The following is a 23,685-nucleotide window of genomic DNA, read 5'->3' on the forward strand; positions in this document are numbered from 1 at the left end:
GGTGCGCGTTCACATGAAAGGGGTGGTATTTGGAGCATTCGACCAATCTCAAACACGGACAAGTGTACTGACAGCCAGCGTCATACTTCCTGAATGAAAAGTGAACTTTAATATTAGTCAAATATGAAGAAGTTAAACTTTAAACATCCATGAGTTAAACACTTTATCCAGGATAAAAGCCACATAGCTGCACCTGCAAGGTGAATACAGCTGGTAAAAGAAAAAGTGTTTGAATGCGTACATTAACAGGTTTATGAAATCACTGCCCCGTCCAAGACACGAGTGGATCTGACTTTAATTACATTTGACTCGAGTGTTTCGTCAACTTAATGTGTTGCTTAAAATAATACTTCTGCATACAGTATGTGACACTGAGTGTTGCACGGCCAGATACGGCTCAAGAAGCTGACTCAAATAAGGAAATATATGATACATTATGATGTGATATATGAATGATAATGGGACACATCAACGTCTGCACTCACAGTGCCGCGGACTGTACTTAATGTTACTCTGATCCGGTTACTTATGTCGTGGCAGATATTTAAGTAAGCTTTCTTAACGCTAATATTATAATAGTCAGATTGCTCTGAAGATGGGAGGGGATATTCTATTAATTTTCACGTTCACAGTCAGTTGATTTTTGCCGGCCGTCTTTCCTGCAACGGCAGTTTTTCTGTATTTCCTCTATCCTGTAATATGACTTGATAGCTTTAAACTCCGCACACGGAGCTCTGATTGGTCAGCAGGCGGTGCTTTCACTGAGTTGATCTCTTAGCCTGCAACCTAACCTCTCCGGAGCAGGTTTGCCGCTCAGCATAAGTTACCATGGAGATCTAGCCCGCTAAGAAGAGAACCAGCGTCGTAGGACCGGAAAGCCAGAGTTTTCCCTGAAGTCAGCCGGCTAAGCGAAAATCCAGCTTCGTAGTACAGGCCTCTGGTCTCCCTTGAAAAAGAGATCAATGATCTCAATGGGATACACCTGGATAAATAAAGGTTTGAAATGAAATGAAATTAGAAAAACACCCCTTATATGTCTAAGAAAACTAACAAACAGAAATGTGAATGTTGTAGAAAAATAAGTGACAAGTATTTTGGAAATGTTTTTACTTTATTGTTTTTTATCTCGCAAGGTCCTTACTGCAAGGGGAAACATTGTACATATGACTGGGCACAGACAATCAACAAAGGAAACAATGACTTCTTGGCATTATTGTGATCAATTCCCACACAACATGGGTCACTTTGGGTCTTTCTATTATTCCACCAATGTGGGACAGAGGCTCCTTAACAAAAACAGCAAACAAAGGAAATGATGTTTCCCTCCAGAGGAGAATGAACACCTAATTATATCAATATGTTAACACCCAACTGTGCGAAGCGCTCTTACGAAATGCTCTAACATACCATGAAATATTAATAATAGTCGCACTGAACACAGAAAAGTGTTTGGTGCCAGCCAGAACATTTAAACAGTCAATTCAATTGGAATGAGTTCATTTAAAATCCCCATGAAAATGAAATGGTTCAGTAACATCTACTGCAAATGTGTCTTCTCCAACATGTTGTCATAGCACAGGATTGTTTTTAACTTGGGGAACAAATGTAAACAATATTTAATTTGGTGACCTAAGGGCTCGACGTTATTCAGCTGGAATGCAAAATGACAAACAAACTAGTTCCCTTTAATTGTGTTTCGCTATCCCTGAGAACCTTATTCATAATGAAAGAAACCGAAAGTCTTGAATAATAAAACACAAGTTCAGCTACAGATTAAATATTTATAGTGGCCGAAGCGTGGGAGTTGAAAACACACAACAAACCATTACCACAAAAGGAATGATGGTGGTGTTATGCTGCCAAAGTGGGAGGGGGTCTGGAGACTTTAATAATCCCGGGATGTACAACAAATTCATCCATTGAATTAGGATGTTAAGCACGGTCCAGCTAACTGAAGACGAGGAATTTCAAGCCAAGGGATTGAAGGATAACACAGATCCGAATTTTGTCATTTTGGCGTTGTTCAGTTTTGCAGAAAGTGTCAGAAAAGCGTGGGAATAAAACAGACCCTTAAAAATAAAAAACAACAAAACCCTGAATGCCCAAAGTGTAAACCAGAGGTCTGATTTAATCCAGCGTCTCCCTGAAAGCAGAGAGGATTGTGAGAGTCCATGATTATTATTTCTGTGGAAGATTCATGTGCTGGACAGTTTACCATCATCAACATGCAATATTTAGACACATATTGTATGCAAATGAGCCTCGCTGAATCCCACACAACATTTGGAAACCATGACAATAAAGGACAATGCACAAGAATATTTGGCTTTTCATGTTCTTGTTTTCTTCTCTGGTCCATAACCTGAAGGAACGTCACGGCGTCCGATCCCCTTCGTTTGATAATTCTGCAAATCCAGCATTTTTTCATCTTTTCTTTTGTATATCTTTAAGGCCACAGTTTTTAGAAAAACAAAATTAAAAAGCCAAACAAAAGCCTGGAACCATTCAGAGTATTGAACCTTTGGCTAAGATTTAAACTACTTCATAGCTACAGTGCCTTTTTACTACAACAGCACATTTCACCGTACAACATGTGCTTTTCTTAGGTGTTAAATGCAGTTATTTATCGTCTAATCTGCAATAAAGCAATATTCTGGATGGCTCTGGACGTGACACATGGAAATCTTGGAACAAACAGGCGTGTGTTTCTACTTCTAGAGACAGAGGGGGGTAGATGGGACTGTTTCGGACCCCTGTGCAGTCTCCACCTTTTACTATTGATGCCCACCACCAGTATTGCATAGATAAAGTATAGGGTGTAGTTTTTCACATATGTAGTCACAGTGTTTGGGGCAAAAAGAACTAAACATTTTTGTCCGTGTATTTCCCGCCCCTCCGTGAAAAAGGAGTCTCGCTCACTGCAGGTTCTCTGTTGGATTTATTACAAACGTGATCACTACGGTATCAAAAAATAGCTGAGGTCATCAAATCTCCCACCCTGTCAGGGTCAAGGGTCACAGTGCAATGACAAACTGTGCAGTGCAACTCCCCCTCCCTGCTCCCCCCCCCCCCCCTCTCAGAGCTCCTCCTTCCTCTTCACCTGGTCACGTCCTCGGAGGCTGCGCATGAAATTGATGAAGCCCTCCTCCTGTGGAGAGAGAGGAACAGAGAGGTTAGAAATCTCTTCACACTTTCTACAACATTGGTGCATGTGCTTCTGGCTGCAAACAAACTATGACAGTTACGGGCCGTCTCCACGGCAGCGTTAAAAAATCTTGAAACGCTTCTGCCCATTCACTTTGAATGGGGTGACGTCACTTTTTTTCGCTTTCGCCGAAATGCATTGTGGGCAGGCGAGCGGAGATTCTCAGGATTTTCAAGATCCAAAGTTGAACAATGTTCAACTTTTGAAGCTGAGGAGGAAGCGTCAGCCAATCAAATGCCGTGTACGCAAATCTGACAGTTCAAGCTCTAGCCAATCAAACGGCGTGTATGCTGGGAGAGACAGACCGCAGGTCATTTCCTCATATTCCAAAACATGGAGGAGAAATTAGCGGTAGCGAATCAATCACCCGGTGCTTTATGACCAGACCTACCGGGATATAAACCGGAGGAGCCAGGCATGGAGGGAGGTGGCAGAGACAGTGGTATGTTTTCGCCTGTTTTGGGGAGTTTATATCCAGTTTACTTCGGGCTTTTTGGCTTCATATGTCGCGGGCGGGAGATTCATGTGATTGGTTGATCGCAAAAAAATCCCCAAGCCTCAGATACGCCCACCTCCAAGATTTTTTTAACGCTGCCGTGGAGACGGCCCGTTAAAGGTAGGGTAGGTAAGAATGGAGAAACCAGCTCGAGTGCGCTAGAATTTGAAAGTACGTAGCCGAAAAAAATCTGCCCCTTCCTTCAGACTTCCTTACAGAGCCCCTCCTCCAACACACACGAACGCGCACATGACCAATGAGGGCACGAGATAAGTTTGTGCACAGATGGAAGGCTGACAGGCAGGTAGGCCATCCAGTTATTTTAGCCGGGCCGGCTCAGATGATTGGTCGTGCTTTTTACAGCGCCACGGCTTCCACAGATGACATTTTTTTATGGATTTATTGTCAAAGCATTTAATATATTCATTGCTATCGGGATGTTAAGAGCATTCCATGGAATACAACAAAAAGTGTATCTCGAGCCGGTTTCTCAAACTTACCTACCCCACCTTTAAGCAAAACAATTATAGGTTTTTTTTATGAACCAGCTTAATTTTTTTAAAGGGGACCTATCATGCAAAATGAACTTTTTGATGTATTTTATACATAACTATGTGTCCCCGGTGTGTCGGGGATCTCACGCAGCGTCAGAAAATAAAACCCTCTCTCTTTTCCTCCGTACCCAAATCTTTTAAAAACGGGGCTACAACGAGCGGATACAGATTTGCTGCCGATATGACATCATTTCGGATGGTGGACCCACAGAGAGTTGCTATCGGAAACAACGCCCGACTGTTTTCGACGTAATCTCATCTTTGTTTACATTAGCAAGCCTCGCTAACACTCAGAGCTAACCTGTACTGGAGAGCACATGTGTTTAAGAAGCAGGAAATAATCCTTGATGTGGTTTAGAACAGGAGGGCGTTTTATCACAGCAGAATTTCACTTGATCTAATTCTGATCAGGCATTAGCTCCGCCTCCTCTTCTTTCTTTTTTTTAAGCCAAGGAACCCAAAATCCGCATTTCTCTAACAGGGCTGCAAAAGAGGGATATGAGGGATGTCTAAAATGCATGATCTGTTTGTAGTTTGAGCAAAACACATCATAGACATGTTTTTATATATCTGAGACCCATAATATATGCCTTAAAATAGCACGATAGGTGCACTTTAAACAAGAAGAAAATGGGATTCTTGGTACAGTTTCTGAGACGGTAAGTAACAACCAAGAGAGAATGAGGTGAGACATGTTGCACTACTTACCCCACGATCGCCGTTGTATTTTTCCACAAACTTGCCGTAGTTGTAGTGGTTAAATGTCGGGTATCCCTCCACTTCCTCCTGCTTACAGAGCTCGTTGTTCTGTCCTCGTGTGCAGTCTACAGCCGCGTACATAATCTGAGGAAAAACAGAGCAGTAACTGTCAGTGTGTGATGTTGCACAGAGCACAGAGCAATATACATAACAGAGAAATCACTGAAAGAGGACATACAGTATTCTGCTCATGTTCATATCTTTATTTTGCACAAGTTTCACATAGTGATGTCACTATGTTCAGGAAGTAAACAAAGGAGGCATTTCAGACATGTACAAAAACCTATATTACACATTACAGGATAGGGAAACCCCAAAAAGAATAATAAGGTCTCTTTAAAAAAAGGTGCAGAATTATCCGATCCGTGAAATTGTAAAACATAAATAAAATCTACGACTCAATTCATGTAATTAACACAAAGACTCTCATGTGCCATTTTCTCTTGCCTTGGAGAGCATGTTCCAGAAATCCTAGAATGCAAGTTTATTATAAGAAAGTTCCAAAGTGCCGTAGTAAGTATTTCATCTACGTTTGAGGAAGAGCCATTTTGTATAATATTGAAATGTAGATGAATAACCCACGTACTCATTGTCCCGTCTGTGGATATTAAACCCAGAGGACATCCTTGTCTTTGTGCAACCTTTGGAAAGGGTTATTAAAAGATTGTTTTATTGCTCGGTCACAATGATTTTAATTCACAGCTGGCATTTTCTATAGTTTTGGTTCACCTTCTCATCAGCACTCCGAAGCAAATACCTTTGATATTATTGTTGATGTACGAAATAGTACACAGGACAGGAAAATGGTAATAGAGAGCTCATTAATAACCAACTGTAAAATGAACATCTACTACGTGACAAGTTCATGTTTTCAGCCTTGTGGCAATAATGTCGCGTTTCCACTACCCGGCCTCGCTCTGCCTCGCTCGGTATGGCTGGGCCTCGTTAGGACTGGCTCACTTTATGGCGCATTTCCATTACAGTTTAGGAACTGGGGTAGTATCTATAGTAACGCAGTGTAGGCGGAGCCGTGACGTCATCTTCAATGAGAACCCCAGAAAAACAACACAGCCGTTAGCTGTTAGCACTCAGAGCTCACAGCTCCTTATATATGTTCAGAAACTAGACAAAAGTTAAACAAGTACAAACCACAGACTGCCTGTGTCATGGTGAATACAGTCGCTGCTTTATTTATGTCTGTATAGGCCGTTGTTGTGAGTGTGGACGGTCGGAGCATATACTGCGTTAGCTTAGCCGATCTCCATTTAGAAAACAAGCATTTTAAAAGGTTTTTCGCCTGCCGTCTGTCTGCAGACTTGACAAAGCATTAATTCATGGTTTTTACTAACCGGTATCAGTATGTTGTTACTTCGGCATCATTTGGAAACGTGTATTACAATTAAATCACGGTCAAATATGTCCATCTTGTTGTAGTTGTAGCCCCCTTGCCAGCAATGCTCTCTCTAGTTTAGCATACTCAGCCCGACTCAGCCTCGTTGTCTCTGGCCCTAGACCCACGATTTTATGAGGCCAGAAAAACTGTGAATTAGGACCCGCCGGCCGGTACTAGGCCAAGTGGAAACGCAACCAAAGACGGGCCGCTGACGTCACAGCCCTCTTAAACCGTGCTCCGCGCTGTAGTGGAAACGCGCCATAAGCAAGCTTCTCATATATGCCTTTTTCCAAATGTAGACGTCTAGTTTCTCTCTCCAGGTTACAGTGAAGTGACAGAAGCGTTTCTGTTCAGCTGGCTGGTGGGGGGAACAAAAAGAATCCCACAACAATCACTCCGACAAAAAAACATTGAGGGAGATTGATGTTCCAGGGCTTTTGCATCGATTAGGGACAAACTGCCCCAATGAGGCGTAAATGCCATCGCAGTGATACACAGCTCGCTCAGCTCAGAGTCCTTTTGGACAGCTCAAATGTCTCCCTCTCTGCCGCTTATTGAACTTGTCACCGTCAAATAATTGTTTCCCGTCCACTTCTCTGCTCGAGCTGGATGTGGAAATGACAGATCTGCAGCGGAAGGGAAACGCATCGGACACTTTTCTGTGTGCGAGAAACCGTGAAGCGACGCTGAACACTTCTTGTCATAATTACAAAAATACAAGTGCCTGTTCCCACACGAATGTTGAGTATCTGCATAAGCGCCGACATATTGTTGGATGAGCACATTGTTGTTGAGTGGTGGCTTTGTCTGCCTCAGCAGCTGTGAGCACAAAGTGAGGGAATGAAGACTTCTGCACACCATGAGGAAGACACGGCCTATAAAAAGGGATGCGTCAATGTGCTCCCACATCAAAAAGGATTCTGGGAAACGCTGCGAGCGAGAGAGTATATTCAGCAGGACTGAGGTGTCTCACCTTTACAAAAAGCAAAGTAGTCAACAGAATTTTAGCTGACAACACTGCCTGAAACCATCCTATTATTCATGCAGCTGGGCAGTTCACGTCTTTGTGTTTGAGTTATTTTGAGAAACACACAGAACACTTTGGGCAGCAGGAGCAGCTGCAACGAGAGACGCAATGTAACTACCATCAGACTGGACTGACGTATTATCACATAGGTTTATATCGCAGTATGCTCATCATAACTATCATGCAATAGAAGGAAGTTCATGTAACCCAAAGTGTGTTTCACTGTGTCTGTGTCTATCTCTGTGTGTGTGTGTGTGTATGTGTGTGTGTGTGTGTGTGTGTGTGTGTGTGTGTGTGTGTGTTCAAGGTTCTTTATTGTCAAACTAACATAGCTACAGAGTAATTATGTTGTTGAAAATCTTATCGTGTGTGTGTGCGCATCTGTGTGTGTGTGAGTGCGTGTGTGTGTGTGCATCTGTGTGTGTGTGTGTGTGCGCGCATCTGTGTGTGTGTGTGTGAGTGCATGTGTGTGTGTGTGTGCGTGTGCGCATCTGTGTGTGTGTGTGTGTGTGAGTGCGTGTGTGTGTGTGCATCTGTGTGTGTGTGTGTGTGCGTGTGCGCATCTGTGTGTGTGTGTGTGTGTGTGAGAGTGCGTGTGTGTGTGCATCTGTGTGCATCTCTCTGTGTGTGTGTGTGTGTGTGTGTGTGTGAGTGCGTGTGTGTGCGCATCTGTGTGTGTATGAGTGCGTGTGTGTGTGCATCTGTGTGTGTGCGCGTGTGTGTGTATCTGTGTGTGTGCGCGCGTGTGTGTGTGTGTGTGTGTGTGTGCGTGAGTGCGTGTGTGTGTGCATCTGTGTGTGTGTGTGCGCATCTGTGTGTGTGTGTGTGAGTACGTGTGTGTGTGTGCATCTGTGTGCATCTGTGTGTGTGTGTGTGTGTGTGTGCGTGAGTGCGTGTGTGCATCTGTGTGTGTGTGTGTGAGTACGTGCGTGCGTGTGTGTGCGCATATGTGTGTGTATGAGTGCGTGTGTGTGTGCATCTGTGTGTGTGTGTGTGTGCGCATCTGTGTGTGTATGAGTGCGTGTGTGTGTGCATCTGTGTGTGTGTGTGTGTGTGTGTGTGTGTGTGTGTGCATCTGTGTGTGTGTGCGCATCTGTGTGTGTGTGTGTGAGTACGTGCGTGCGTGTGTGTGCGCATATGTGTGTGTATGAGTGCGTGTGTGTGTGCATCTGTGTGTGTGTGTGTGTGCATCTGTGTGTGTGTGTGTGTGTGTGTGTGTGTGTGTGTGTGCGTAGACCCCAGCAAGATTAGCCAATGCTCATGCTAATGCTAACAGGGATCCTAATACAGAGCTCTGATACCCTGGGTGGTATCAGTCAGACTTCCTGTGAATCGACAGGAGAAAATGAAGCCGTACAGTCGTTGTTCTTCAGAGCTCTGCAGCAGATCAATCCCTGATCGATCTTCAGGCGACAGCAGCCCCACATCATTTCATTGATCCGGTTTCAGAGGAGATGTGGCTCGCTCTCAATCCATCAGTGTCAGTGCAGAGCGGAGCAGTAATCACACAGCTCTGATAAACTCACACTTCCCCCAAGATAGTCTGCAAGTCTGCAAGTCTGCTACTAAAGTGAATCAAAGAACGAGGAATAATCTCCCTTTTATTTTGATTACTTAACCCTCGTACTAAACACATATTGAACTATCCGTACAGGCCCCATCGAGCTCAATTAAAAGAGAGGAGAAGAGAAAGCAGACTGAGGCGGGAACTCAGCACTGCTTTCAAAAGACAACACAGATCTTATCATCCAAAAGTAAACAGAATAAATATATAATTCATTCAATCCTTGGATGTGATTACACAATATAATTGTATCTGTAATAGTTATGTGTATGGTTTGTTTACCCACAGAACTACTTGAGTACTGATATATAACATCAATATAATGTACTATGATGTTAGTTATCTTAATGCCATTTTTTATTTAGATTAGCTTAGTTTAACTAATAGAGTGGCGAAGTCCCTCCCTTTCCGGGGGACCTCCATGGGACCTTATTTCGGGAAAAGTATGTATTGAAGTCAATGGAGAGAGAAAAGTTATCTTTCGATCCCGTTTGAATTGTGCCACGAATTACACATATGATGTTTGTCAATTTAAAAGATAATTTTACAAGTCAAAAAAATTAAAATGTGTCGTAAAACTGTGAAGTAACACTTTTTTTTGTGTGAAACCGCTCAATGAACTCCATCTCCCGTCTCGCACCACACACCAAGACGGCCGTCACGTTGGCACATTTCACTTCTTTCTTTCAGAATGAGGCGGAAAGTATTAAAAGAGGTGAAAATCACTCCAAGTCTGGGCATGTTGAGAGCTGTACATACACACAAGGGGAGTTAGTCGGTTCGTAAGAGCCAGCATGCGGGACCGGGATTCTGGGATTTGTAGTCTTTCTAGTTGCGTGTTTTTCATAGTCTTATATTTCAACAGTTTTACGACAAACTGTGACTTTTTTTATATGGAAATTATTATTTAAGATTGACAAACATCATATGTGTAATTCGTGGCACAATTCAAACGGGATCGTAAGATAATCTTTCTCTCCCCATTGACTTCAATACATTATTTTTCCGAAATAAGGTCCCATGGGTCGGAAGTAGATGGGCGGGACTTCGCCTCTCTATTGTTTAATGGATGGGTTTTACATGTACTCTCTTTAAACAACTTTAAAACCCGAATGAAATGGGGTGTATAAATACGTTTTATTGTATACAACTCCTGTAGAGATGCTCCCATGTTGAGGTGGATAGTTGTGACTTTTTATTACATTAATGGGCCAATTGTTGTAGCTCTGGCCATCATTGATGTTAGTTATAAAAGCAACACCACCACACTCTTAAAAACAAAAGTTAAACACTAGATTTGGAAGTAAAGAAATATCTGCAATAACCAGTCATTACCCAGCAGTACAAACCTGTAGTGCATTGATCCCTCTGACCTCTGAATTAGTCATTTTAATATGATGTTTTACTAATAGGAAGTGTTTAATGATGATGATAATTAAAAAGAAGACCCAAATTAATCTTCAATACCAGCTATTACAATATCAGTTCAGGGAAAGGGACTATTTGTTTGTGTTTACACCTCTTCTTGTGCAAAATGAAGTCACATTAAACATTCATTGTTTTCCAAGTGGCGGTGTTAAGGTAGTACAAGTCTCAATATAATATTACATTAAATGTCACTTGTTAGACGCTTTTATCCAAAGCGACTTACATACTCAATACTGTGGACAATCCCCACAGGAGCACAACGACATGCTGACTGCAGTGGGACTCGAACTTGCTATCCCCTGATTCGAAGTCCAGCACACTACCCACTGAGCCACAGCCTCCCTCCGTGTGTAATTGTATGGTGTGTAATTGTGCGAGGTTGAGCTGCATTGTGTGCAAAATAGAAAAGGTAGAAAACACACCGCTAAATACTACATGGCTTTGATTTAGGTCTTCATCGAGGAGGGGAAAGAAATGTAATTAGCGCCACGGTCATGGTCAGTATATCTCCGTTCAGGACATTAACTTTACGGTATCAGCGGTAAAGGCAGGTCATTTTGGTCAAATCCATAAAAAAAGAGTTCTCAGTACAGTGGCAACACACAGCTTCAGGAAACATCACTTCCAGCCAATGTGCCCCTTTAAAGCTGCTATTGATTAGAAATGTGGGGAAAACACAAACAGCTCTGAACACGGCTCCCTCGCTGACATACAGCACAGAATGTGGAGTTTTAATTGTTTGCGTCTTCAAAGCAGGAGCTAAGCTTGTGTTTGTCTTTGGTAAATGAGGCGAGGGCAGCTAATAGAGTGTGATCAGCAGCGGCCGGACAACTCACTGGGGCTCGGCTTTATAAATAGAGACGGCTGCCAAGTAAACACATGGCCAGTTCTCAAGATTTACTCCTGTTCAAACACAAGCTCACACCTCCGCTGGCCACTGGAGGGACAACGAGAGAGGAGACATCTTACAGTTCTGCGTTTATGTAACCTTCTCAGGTATGAGGGGTTTAGCATCTGGTGGAGGAATCATCACACGGATCCAAACACCAAAGCTGGGGACTGTGCCAAAGTGCCTCAAGCTGTTGTGGCCGGAAGATACTGGATGTTTAAAAAAAACATTTCTGACTGTTCTGAAAGTTTTCTCTTCAAAAATAAAGTCAATATTCTTCCATGAGGTAGTATGGGTCTTACTAAGAAGGACATATTCTGCTCACTTTCAGGTGTATATCAGCATGTAGTGTCTCTACTTTAAAGAGTCCTCTCCGGCTGATGTTCAGGTGTATATCAGTATTTAGTGTCTCTACTTTAAAGAGTCCTCTCCGGCTGATGTTCAGGTGTATATCAGTATTTAGTGTCTCTACTTTAAAGAGTCCTCTCCTGCTGATGTTCAGGTGTATATCAGTATGTAGTCTCTCTACTTTAAAGAGTCCTCTCCTGCTGATGTTCAGGTGTATATCAGTATGTAGTGTCTCTACTTTAAAGAGTTCTCTCCTGCTGATGTTCAGGTGTATATCAGTATGTAGTGTCTCTACTTTAAAGAGTTCTCTCCTGCTGATGTTCAGGTGTATATCAGTATGTAGTGTCTCTACTTTAAAGAGTCCTCTCCTGCTGATGTTCAGGTGTATATCAGTATGTAGTGTCTCTACTTTAAAGAGTCCTCTCCTGCTGATGTTCAGGTGTATATCAGTATGTAGTGTCTCTACTTTAAAGAGTCCTCTCCTGCTGATGTTCAGGTGTATATCAGTATGTAGTGTCTCTACTTTAAAGAGTCCTCTCCTGCTGATGTTCAGGTGTATATCAGTATTTAGTGTCTCTACTTTAAAGAGTCCTCTCCTGCTGATGTTCAGGTGTATATCAGTATGTAGTGTCTCTACTTTAAAGAGTCCTCTCCTGCTGATGTTCAGGTGTATATCAGTATGTAGTGTCTCTACTTTAAAGAGTCCTCTCCTGCTGATGTTCAGGTGTATATCAGTATGTAGTGTCTCTACTTTAAATAGTCCTCTCCTGCTGATGTTCAGGTGTATATCAGTATGTAGTGTCTCTACTTTAAAGAGTCCTCTCCTGCTGATGTTCAGGTGTATATCAGTATGTAGTGTCTCTACTTTAAAGAGTCCTCTCCTGCTGATGTTCAGGTGTATATCAGTATGTAGTGCCTCTACTTTAAAGAGTCCTCTCCTGCTGATGTTCAGGTGTATATCAGTATGTAGTGTCTCTACTTTAAAGAGTCCTCTCCTGCTGATGTTCAGGTGTATATCAGTATGTAGTGTCTCTACTTTAAAGAGTCCGCTCCTGCTGATGTTCAGGTGTATATCAGTATGTAGTGTCTCTACTTTAAAGAGTCCTCTCCTGCTGATGTTCAGGTGTATATCAGTATGTAGTGTCTCTACTTTAAAGAGTCCTCTCCTGCTGATGTTCAGGTGTATATCAGTATGTAGTGTCTCTACTTTAAAGAGTCCTCTCCTGCTGATGTTCAGGTTCATATCAATAGGAGCGTGAGTGTTAAATAGTGATGTCACTTATTATGAAAGTAAACAAAGGAGTCCAGTCCAGTCGAGGAAACACAGGGATTTTAGCCTCTGCAGACCATTTACATGCACTAAAACCTATAGAACACACCCCAAAAAGCATAATAGGGCCTCTTTAAACGCTTGTGTTTCTTGATGGCAGTTTAAAAAAATGAGACTCCATTAAGGACATATGGAAGCTTATGCTCGTGTGTGTCCCAGTTAATGAGTCAAACATGTTTTACAGTTGATCTAATTACTATTATTTCTCCCTGTGTAGAGACAACATATCTTTATTGTGGGTCCCATACTGTTGTCATCATTATTTCTATGGGTACTCTTAGAATGATGGAATAAAGAAAGGCATGTTCAATTTCCTGAAGTTGCAGCTGAAGGGCTCAGAGTTGTACAATAATTTAAAAAAGTGTATTGTTTTGAAGAATTGTTACAAAGGATTGCCTCAGAGAAATGGATGACTAAGTAATCGGGGATACGTCACTGTTTCTCACCATCTGGCAATCATTGTGAAAAATTCCAAACAAATGAGAGAGCAGCATTGCCTGAGCTCTGTGAGAAAACATTGAGCATTAAGCAATTCAATAAAACTAAAAAAGCAACAATAATATGATGGTGTTTTTTTTAAATTGTCACTTTGAGATGATATATCCGAGCTCAAAGTATTTCTAGACACGCAACGTTTTTTTTCTTTGTGTGAGTGAGTCACGGTTACAGTAATGAGGTTTTGGAAACACTGAGCCCTGCAGCAGAGAAAGTGAAAGGGAGAAGAGAAGATGGAGGAATGTGTTGTGACTTCACGAATCACCTGAAGCTCCAGGAGTGCAGAAGACTGGAGGAGAATGTGAGGGCTTTAGAAAAGTGTTCAAACTCCTATCAACAGCTTTTATTTTTCTCACACTGCCTGCCTCATTTTTGTATTTTCCGTCTCTCCTGTGACATGTCTCCATGCTTTAATGTTCAAAAAGCTCTTTATTTTTCTCATACTGCCTGTGCCGCAGCACCTCTTTTCACCCTCTGTCTGAAACCAGAGCCCAGCCTGCTCTGATTGGTTAGCTGGCAGGCTCTGTTGTGATTGGTCAACCAGCTTAGAGATGTCCCGCCCCTTAGCCCATCACGTTCAATGTGTTGGAGCGCTAGCCAATAGAAGTGTCAGTGTTACAAAGTGATTTCATTATGTTCAATGGAGGGAATTAGGGGATTTTAGCCTTTGCAGATGACATGCCCAAAACCTTTATAACACAGTACAGGCAAAGGGAAATCCCCAAAAAGCAGAGCATAATACATGAATATAAACTAGCCTGTGAGTTATCCAATAACATATTTTTTTGGTCAGAGACCTCAAATATTACGGTGAAAGAACTCATAACTGTATGACAAACGTTTTAGTTAGGAGTTTGCAAGACATCCCGGTTTAAAGGGGACATGCACATTTTTTTTTAGATCTTTTATGACTATCTAACGTCTTTTAAAGGTCACCTATCATGCTATTTTTAGGCAATAGCACAGGTCTCAGATATATACAAATATATAAAAAACATGTCTATGAAGTGTTTTGCTCAAAATACCAAACAGATCACCCATTCTAGCCATGCCTCATATCCCTCTATTTCACTTCCTGTTTCAAAAGTGCTGATTATGGGCATAAAGCTTTAAAAAATAAAAGAGGAGGGGTCTGAGCTCATGCGGGACCCGGCAGCTACTGTCTAAACTAAATACTGCCGTGATGAAACGCCATATCATGGATTATCAAGGATTATTTCTGAAACAGTATGGAGCTCAAAGGCTTTCTCTCTTGCCGGTTATACCACAAGGTGAGTTCCTTTTTAGTTCCTGCTTCTTCACAGACATGCTCTCCAGTACAGGTTAGCTCTGAGTGTTAGCGATGCTAATGTAAACATGCACCGACCATATTACGTCCAAAACAGTCGGGCATTGTTTCTGATAGCAACTTTCTGATAGGGCCGTGGGTGTAAAGACAGCCTACATTTCCGATATTACGTCATATCGGACGCAAATCTGAATCAGCTCCGTTTTTAGAGATTTGGGTACGGAGGAAAAGAGAGAGGGTTTTATTTTCTGACGCTGCGTGAGTTCCCCGACACATCGGGGGGACACATTTATGTATAAAAGACATCAAAAGTGCATTTTGCATGATAGGTCCCCTTTAAGATAGTGTTAGGCTGTCAAACAGTGTGAGCCTGTATTGCAGCAGAGGCCCAGCAGTCTGTGTTGTTGTAATCATTTGAGACCTGCTAGAGCCACTATGGAAATATGTTATATTAAACTTTCTGTTATCGTGCAATCTTATGCACCGTGTTCGTGTAATATGCTTTTCTTCCATGTTACTTCTTCGAGGTGTTTAGTTTCTGCATGCCAAGCTGGATTGAATGTGTCTTTTACTTTGGTTCTCTTCTGTGTGATGTGTAGGTTGTTAAAGACAGAATATAACTAAACTAACTCAAAGAAGTGCTTCAGGGAGGAAACCCGAGTACGCCAGCTTGGAATAATTGGAGCGCGTGTATTTTCAGTCTTCAGAGAGTCTTTGTGCTAAGCTAAGTTAAAACACAGCTAAGCTCTAGCATTTCACTGAACACACACAGAGATGAAATCAATATTCATCTCACTGTGGGTCATGACAGAGAACTGTTTTCTTTATTTTAAAGTGTCACACCACTACTACGGGGTGTAAATGTGTGTGTTGATGTTAAAAAAGCACCGCTCACCTTTCTGTCCTCTTTGAAGAGCTCAGCTGCCGTGGTGAAGTGGGGAACAGAGTTTTTACAGTGTGGACACCCTGAAGAAACAACAGAGAGAGGGGATGTTAAAGGTAGGGTAGGTAAGAATGGAGAAACCAGCTCGAGTGTGCTAGAATTTGAAAATACACAACCGGAAAAAATCTGCCCCTTCCTTCAGACTTCCTTACAGAGCCCCTCCTCCAACACACACGAACGCGCACATGACCAATGAGGGCACGAGATAAGTTTGTGCACGAGATGGAAGGCTGACAGGCAGGTAGGCCATCCAGTTATTTTAACCGGGCCGGCTCAGATGATTGGTCGTGCTTTTTACAGTACTACGGCTTCCACAGATGACATTTTTTAATGTATTTATTGTCAAAGCATTTCATATATTCATTGCTATCGGGATGTTAAGAGCATTCCATGGAATATAACAAAAAGTGTTTCTGAAGTGAATTACCTACCCCACCTTTAATATACATCTTAATACGACACATTTACACTATATCTAGCTTTACAGTACGTCTTGAACAGCAGCTTGTACAGGCAATAATGCATGTTACTAGTTACCTGTAAAAATATATAATCTAATCTGAGTCTCAAAATCTCTGTTTAGAGATTGTATTGATAGGAAAACCTGCCTTTCATTATCATATTCAAACAGTCGTAGTATACACCAACAATTAAACACATACTACAGTTTAAAATACTACAGAAATCAAAATCTGAGCTGACAGAAAATGCTCCGTTTTAGTTTAACACACACAGTTAAAGCTCACACACACTATTTTATAAACATATAGGTTCACCTGCTCCTCAACATCTGATCCTTTTACAACAAACACTATATGATATTTTTGTAATCCTGCTAGTAATCCCCAATTTGTAAAAATGTAACAGTAATCCAATATTTTGTACGTAACTGTAAGCGAATAAAGTTACTTTTTGTATCCTGATACGTAATCCCGTTACATGTAATCCATGACCTCCCAAGCCAGCAGATATGAAAGAAATCACTGCTGTACTTCATTCACTGAGTCCCAATCATAAAGCGATGTCCCACAATCCTGCAGTTATTGAGAGCTTTACACCGCATTAGAGATGGTTCACTTGCACGTTACAAGGCTGTTAATCTCTTTATTGCTGTCATAAACTCAACCTCTCTGCTCCAGCAGCTATACATTTACAGCCAGTCGATACTAACACAAACACACCGTGAGGAACCAGATCACATTTACAGGCAGACGTTCACTTCCAGTCGGTGGAAACATTTGAGCGGACCACGTGTGTACTTGCTGTCAATAAGTGTAATAACTGTGATGAAATCTTCTTTTCTCTACGAATTTCTGTAAATGTTTTTGTGTTTTTGTTGTTGATGTTGCTGTGGTTGAAAATTGGAAAGGAGAAAATGGCAAGTACAGCTTTTGGTGTGACGAAGATTGTCCAGTAAGAAAAAAAAAACTGATGGCAGTTGGTGGATAAATGTAAAGGGTTAGGGATACAAGTCAATTAGCCCTTCACAAATAACTCTTAACCCTTTGATACACAAGCTATGCAGACCCCTTCTAAGGGACAACATGGGTAAAAAATGACCCGTATTGACTTACAATGTTATTTCATGCATGGCATGGAGTGTTTCTTAGCTATATCTTTGGAAATCCATTTATTTAAAGTGGACCTATCATGCTATATTATAATAATATAGTGTAGGACCATACCTATATAAGGCATATTTATACTTTTTTTTTTCAAAATACCAAACAGATCATGTATTTTAGCCATGCCTCATTTCGCTCAATTTGACAATTTCTAGCTCTGTTTTAGCAAGGGTTGATTCTGTGAGAACAGCACCATCTACAGGCCTGGCATATGTACTACAGCGTCTCCAGCGCTTTCGAACGGCAATGGCCGTGGCTGTCTCCTCCTGATTGGTGGAGTTGGCCCAATAGCCGTAGCGCCACCGTCCTGACGTCAGGACAGTGTTCAAATCTGGATCAGTTTTTATCAGATCCGTTGCAGCCCCTTTTTTAGAGATTTGGGTATGGAGGAAAATAGAGAGGGTTGTGTTTTCTGACACTTGGTGAGTTCCCTGGAACACCGGGGACACATATTCATGTATAAAAGACGTACAAAAGTGCATTTTGCATGATAGGTCCCCTTTAATCATTTAATATTCCAATAATTCATTAAACACATCATTATTTTCAATCAACCTTTCAAAATGTAGGAAATAAAACAGTTTTTGTAGTAATACATCAGGTTTGTATACATGGGTCATTTTTTACCCATGTGTGCAAGTGTGATAATGATAAAAAAAGAAATTCTATAATAATAATTTTGTTAAAAATAATTATTTTATCAGTGATTTGGACCAAACAATACATTAGGCTGGGTGGTGTGTTTGGTCTTTTTAGCCCACATCTTTCCATTGCTCCTGTAATGTGCTTTTGGAGGTGGGGCGTGCCCTCCATGCGCCTCTTCATTCACTATATTGACAAAAGTATTGGGCCACCGACACATTACACCTACAGGAGCTTTCATGACATCCCATTCCAAATTCTTAGGCATTAATATGAAGTTGGTCCGCCCTTTGCAGCTATAACAGCTTCTACTCTTCTGGGAAGGCTTTCTACAAGATTTTGGAGTGTATCTGTGGGAATGTTTGCCATTCATCCAGAAGAGCATTAGTGAGGTCAGACACTGATGTTGGACGAAAGGGCCTGGCTCTCCATTCTAGTTCATCCCAAAGGTGTTCAGTGGGGTGGGGGTCAGGGCTCTGTGCGGGCCAGTCAACTTCTTCCGCACCAAACTCATCCAACCATGCCTTTATGGACCCTGCTTTGTGGGGCACAGTCATGCTGGAACAGAAAAGGGCCTTCCCCAAACTGTTTCCACAAAGTTGGAAGCATAGAATTGTCCAAAATGCCATGAAGCTCCCGGCGCACAGTTTTGGTGCTGATATTAATGCCAGAGCTGGAACTCTGCAGTTATTGAGTCAGCAAAGCTTTGGCCACTTGTACGCACTATGCTACTCAGCATAGTGCTCCAAATCACTGTAAAATAATTATTTATAACTAAATAATTATTATAGTATGTCTTTTTTTCATTTTTATCACACTTGCATACATGGGTCATTTTTTACCCATGTATGTAAACCTGATTTAGAAATACAGAAACTATTTTAGTTCATAAATTAAGAAAGGTAGAATGAAAATAATGATGGGTGGTGATCAAAAATAAAATATTTAATGAATACTTGGAATATGAAATGATTAAATAAATTCATTTCCAAAAATATAGCTAAGAAACACTCACCCATGCATCAAATAACATTGTAGGTCAATATGGGTCATTTTTGACCCATGTTGTCCCTTAGAAGGGTCGTGATACAAAAATGATTTGTATTCAAAAAGTAAGAAAGGAAAAATGAAAGTAAGAATTTGTGATGATTAAAAACAAGTTAATTGAGGAATACCTGGAATTCTGAATTATTAAAGTACTTTGTTGCAAAGATATTTACAATTAAAACTCACTCGTTGTGTACATGTTGTGTATCAAAGGGTTGAAAATATGTCAATTATTTCTACATTTTTTGAAGGATACATATTTATTGTGTGAGACAATTTTCCTATGAATGTATAAGAAGTGCTAATTCTGACGGTGGGGGATGGGATTTACAAAGGCACAGGGTGAAAACTGTGTCCATGCACCAACAGAAGATAGTAAATAAGCATAGATTTGCACACCTACAGAATACCTACTCAAAACAAAAACCCTTTTGGTCAGATCGCAAAAATGTTTCCACATGTGGCCCTAATCCTCTTCCGTACATAAAGACACAAACAAGAAATAAAACTCCTTTGGAAAGTGTCCAGAGAGATGAGGGAATCTGGTTTTAATCAATCCTGCAGATCCTTCCAAGACCAAGGGCTCGGCACTTTGAATCAAGACAGTTATTGAATCCAAGATAGTATGTACTTTCAACTTAAACACATTCAGGGCACATGGACAAAGGGTAAACTCCTCGAATTATGTTTATACTAAAATATGCCCGAGCTGAACCCCACGAATAAAAAGTAAAGACCATCTGACTCAGCGAAAAGTCCTGAGTTTGAATTCACAAGAGCTTTAGTGACGTCCGACACATTACAAAGGTGTTGGATAAGCGTGGCATTTTAATCAACAACAAACTGGGAAAAGCTTTGTTGTATGTAAGTCTCTAACTATAAATGTAATCCCTTTAAGACCCTTTTTAAGACCCTTTCCATACATTTTAAGACCTCATCGCCACTTGGAGTTCTAACCGGTTACATTGGCGACACACTTTACCTCACATTTACTATATACAGTATTGATTGTCCTTCCTCCTTATCTTCCAACTATTTGGACGCAGACTTGCATTTCCCCATAACGATGTTGCTTAGCAACCGGCGTAAACGGACCTTCGCGCGCTATCAAGCAGTGAGCGTGCGATGTCCTGTTCAGATGACGTCAAATCCAACGGGATGCCATAAATAAACTACACAGAATCACACTACACACCTACGCAATGATTACATTCAGGCACACTGTAGAATACAACCTCTTTGGACAATTTATATACTTATTGAAAACAAGCTACCAAATGTAATACCTTGGAAAATGCCGTTTAATACTTTTTAATAGCCTTCATTTTCGCTAAATTCATTTATCAACTTTTAATACTTTTTAAGACCCCGCGGACACCCTGTAGAAGCTCCCCTAAATATGATTATTAAAAGTCTGCATCTTGGTAGAAGTATAGCAAAAGTTGTTCAGTTACTCATTGGTTTTCCACTGTAAACATAGTCTTCAAGGCTACAAGTGCACCGACTGTTTGTGGCATTCAGTTACCTCAATTATATTAAACATCCACTCTGCCTCTCTTTTCCCAGCTGCCTCCCTCAGCTTTCAGCACAGCTCAGAAAGCTATTTCCTGCTGAAGCACCCTTTAAGCTGCAACATGAAATGGCCTTTAAACCTTTAAAGGTTCCGTCTCAATTCTGAAAGGGATAAATCAAAAATCACAGCGTTGTACCCGGCTTCCCCTCACATGAAGATCACAGACCGACCACGCAGGTCAGAGCGACACGGTGCGATGAAAGCACGGGAGCATTTCAGTTTTAACATCTCAGATCACTTCTGTCATCAGAGTTTCTAGAAGCAGCTCAGAGGGAGGTCTGCTGGTGATAATAACACACTGATTTCTCTCTAACTGCACACACACTTCCACCTGTTTCCTCATTATGACTGACGTGATGACAAGCAGATAAAGAGACTGCCAGGTCTTTTCTCCATCGCTCATTGATAAAGAAATGTGCAATTAAAGAAGCAACACTAGAAAAGAGAGAGCCTCAAACCGGTATTGAGAACATTAGACGAGACTCAAATGTAAAACTTTGTGTATAAAATATAGAATAATAGGGGTGTGCAGGATTAGTCGACGCTACCCTCGCTAGTTGGCACCAGAGATATACAGTAGGTTGACTAAATGTATTATTCACAGTGGCGAACCGTCAGGGCCTTCAAGGTGTTCAGAGAATACCCTGGAACACTCAGCAACCAATCAGATATTTTTCTGGGTCTCTGGGCAGAATATCCTTCAACAAGGTATTCTATGGGTGTTTCTCAATGTCGAGGAAGGCTGCTCCAGAGCCACTATTTCAAGCATACTACGTCATCGAGTGCCGCCGAAGGACTGTTCCAATGTCCAGCATACTTGGAAATCTACCGAGCCCGGCGTACTTCGTTTGGAGAAATTTCGAGGCTGCACATGAGTAGACTCCGCGGTCTTAAAATCGCTTTGCGCACGGACCAATTTCCCCAAATCTGTGGCGGAAAATGTAAGAGGCGGGGCCTCTCATATGACGCACACCTGCACACCTGCTCGCCTGTTCCACTCTTCGTTTTCCGAATGCTAGGAAGTATTCTTGCCTCGCTTCTGAAGCAAGACATGTGCTACCAAGCAAGCGTACTCGACATTGAGAAACACCCTATATCCTTGATAGAATGCCCTGGCCGTTGCACTGAATGAGAGCGTACCTTTGGATTGACAGTTTGATCAACCAATCATATATTGATTTGTAGCCAATGGGCGTATTCTTTCAGAGTTCCCCTCGGTGCCAGGGTATTCTAGAAGGCCCGGTAGTTCACTGGAGAGACACTGGGTGTTTCTCAATCGCGAGTACGCTTGCTTGGTAGCACATGTCTGCCGAGCATCTTGCTTCAGAAGCGAGTCAAGAATACTTCCTAGCATTCGGAAAACGAAGTGTGGAACAGGCTAGCAAGTGTGCAGGTGTGCGTCATATGAGAGGCCCCGCCTCTTACATCTTCCGCCACAGATTTGGGGAAATTGGTCCGTGCGCAAAGCATTGTGGGGATTTTAAGACCGCGGAGTCTACTCATGTGCAGCCTCGATATTTCTCCAAACGGAGTACGCCGGGCTCGGTAGATTTCCAAGTATACTGGAGATTGGAACAGTACTTCGGCGGCACTCGATGACGTAGTATGCTTGAAATAGTGGCTTTGAAGCAGCTTTACTCGCGATTGAGAAACACCCAGAGGATCTAGATGAATGTGACGAAGCAATTCATATATGATTATTTTCTCCTTATAGCTTTGTGAAGCACCTTGAGATGACGTTGTTTTTAAAGTGTGCTATATAAATCAAATGTATTATTAATATTATTATATGCCGTTTTATTGTTTTTAACGTTGAAATGGAAAGTGCAACAGGTGAAGAAGATGCTGTTGCGGAATTGTTGCGAGTACCCTTTTCAAGACGACAATTCAGTGAAAAGACGGACATTATAACGGCGTTGGGGGGGGGGGTGTCTACAGCCTAAATTAAACCTCTGTTAAGCGTCAGGGGCATTTGTTGTTATAAAAAACTAATAAAAAACAACTTCCTGACTTTTTTTTCATCGCATTTATTTTTAGTCAAGTTTTAATTGTGCAGGTGTGAGGCTAAACTGTAAGTGAGTGATCCAAACGTTTGTGTATAATATATATATATATATTGAAGCATCTCCTGCCTGAATGTCTTAGCAGCTGCATCTCATCACATGCTCTATTAGACTTGTATAGACTCTCCTTGCACTATTCTATTCTATATTATTTGTATTTACTTGCACTATTTAAACTATTTTATTGAGTTGCACTGTTGGAGGAGCCTGTGACCTAAGACTTTCATTGTCATAACTACACTGTAGCTATGTACACATGACAAGAAAAGCCTTGAACCTTGAAAACTTCCTCTCTGATAAGACCCCAGTGAGCAGGGTGCAGATGGGGGGGGGCAGCAGGTTGTTCCTGATGTGCATCTGGAGCGCCTCTCTTTGTGGATTGAAGCGTTGAAAAAGAGCAGTCTGACCGCTGAGCTCTGAAGCTCGATCAGACACAAAGGCCAGAGGTGCCGAGAGCGTGGATGTGGGGATTGATAACGATTGATAACGATTGGTAATGATTGATAATGATTGATAATGATCCCATCTGTATTCCTGCTGCTGCTGTGTTTGGTGTGAGAACTCAGATGTCATAACACCGGCTCCTTAAATTATTTAAATTCAACAACACAGGCTCACTTTGTGGATGTCTCATTTAGATGAAGAACAAGCTGCGAAAAGTTGAAATCTTGCAAAGTATATTTGTGTAATGCTTAGTCGGAATATGTCTCGACACTCGATATAAGACCTAATGACTTAAGAGGTAACATTGAAGTGAGATATAGGGTCTGGTTTTTAGACAATACATATTAAGTATCTTGTTAAGACTCTTGAAAACGTCTTACTTTGAGTTGTATCTCAGATAAAAAAAAAGGTAACATTTTTTTAATGGAAAATCACCAACTAACACCAGAAAACAGATTTTTTTTTTTGCATTTGGGGCTTAGTATTTAACACATAATTTCCTGATTCTGGTCAAATATACTTGAAAATAAGTTTTCCTAGCTAATTACAAGATCTGATTAATCTTAATATTC

The 23,685-nt window shown here is 41.5% G+C and overlaps 1 protein-coding gene across 1 annotated transcript in view; it reads right to left on the reverse strand.

Moving 5' to 3' along the window:
* Nucleotides 1-1,090: 1,090 nt before the first annotated feature.
* The window catches only part of pdia5 (protein disulfide isomerase family A, member 5), an 89,911-nt gene continuing 67,316 nt past the window's right edge, over nucleotides 1,091-23,685 (reverse strand). The window contains exons 15-17 of the mRNA XM_034147372.1: nucleotides 15,672-15,742; nucleotides 4,964-5,098; nucleotides 1,091-3,148 (exon numbers count right to left, since the gene is read on the reverse strand). Coding sequence (XP_034003263.1) covers nucleotides 3,077-3,148; nucleotides 4,964-5,098; nucleotides 15,672-15,742 — 278 coding nt within the window. The 3' untranslated portion in view covers nucleotides 1,091-3,076. The remainder of the gene's footprint in view (nucleotides 3,149-4,963; nucleotides 5,099-15,671; nucleotides 15,743-23,685) is intronic.

The sequence above is a fragment of the Trematomus bernacchii genome, unplaced genomic scaffold (assembly GCF_902827165.1).
Source record: "Trematomus bernacchii unplaced genomic scaffold, fTreBer1.1, whole genome shotgun sequence".
NCBI lineage: Eukaryota > Metazoa > Chordata > Actinopteri > Perciformes > Nototheniidae > Trematomus > Trematomus bernacchii.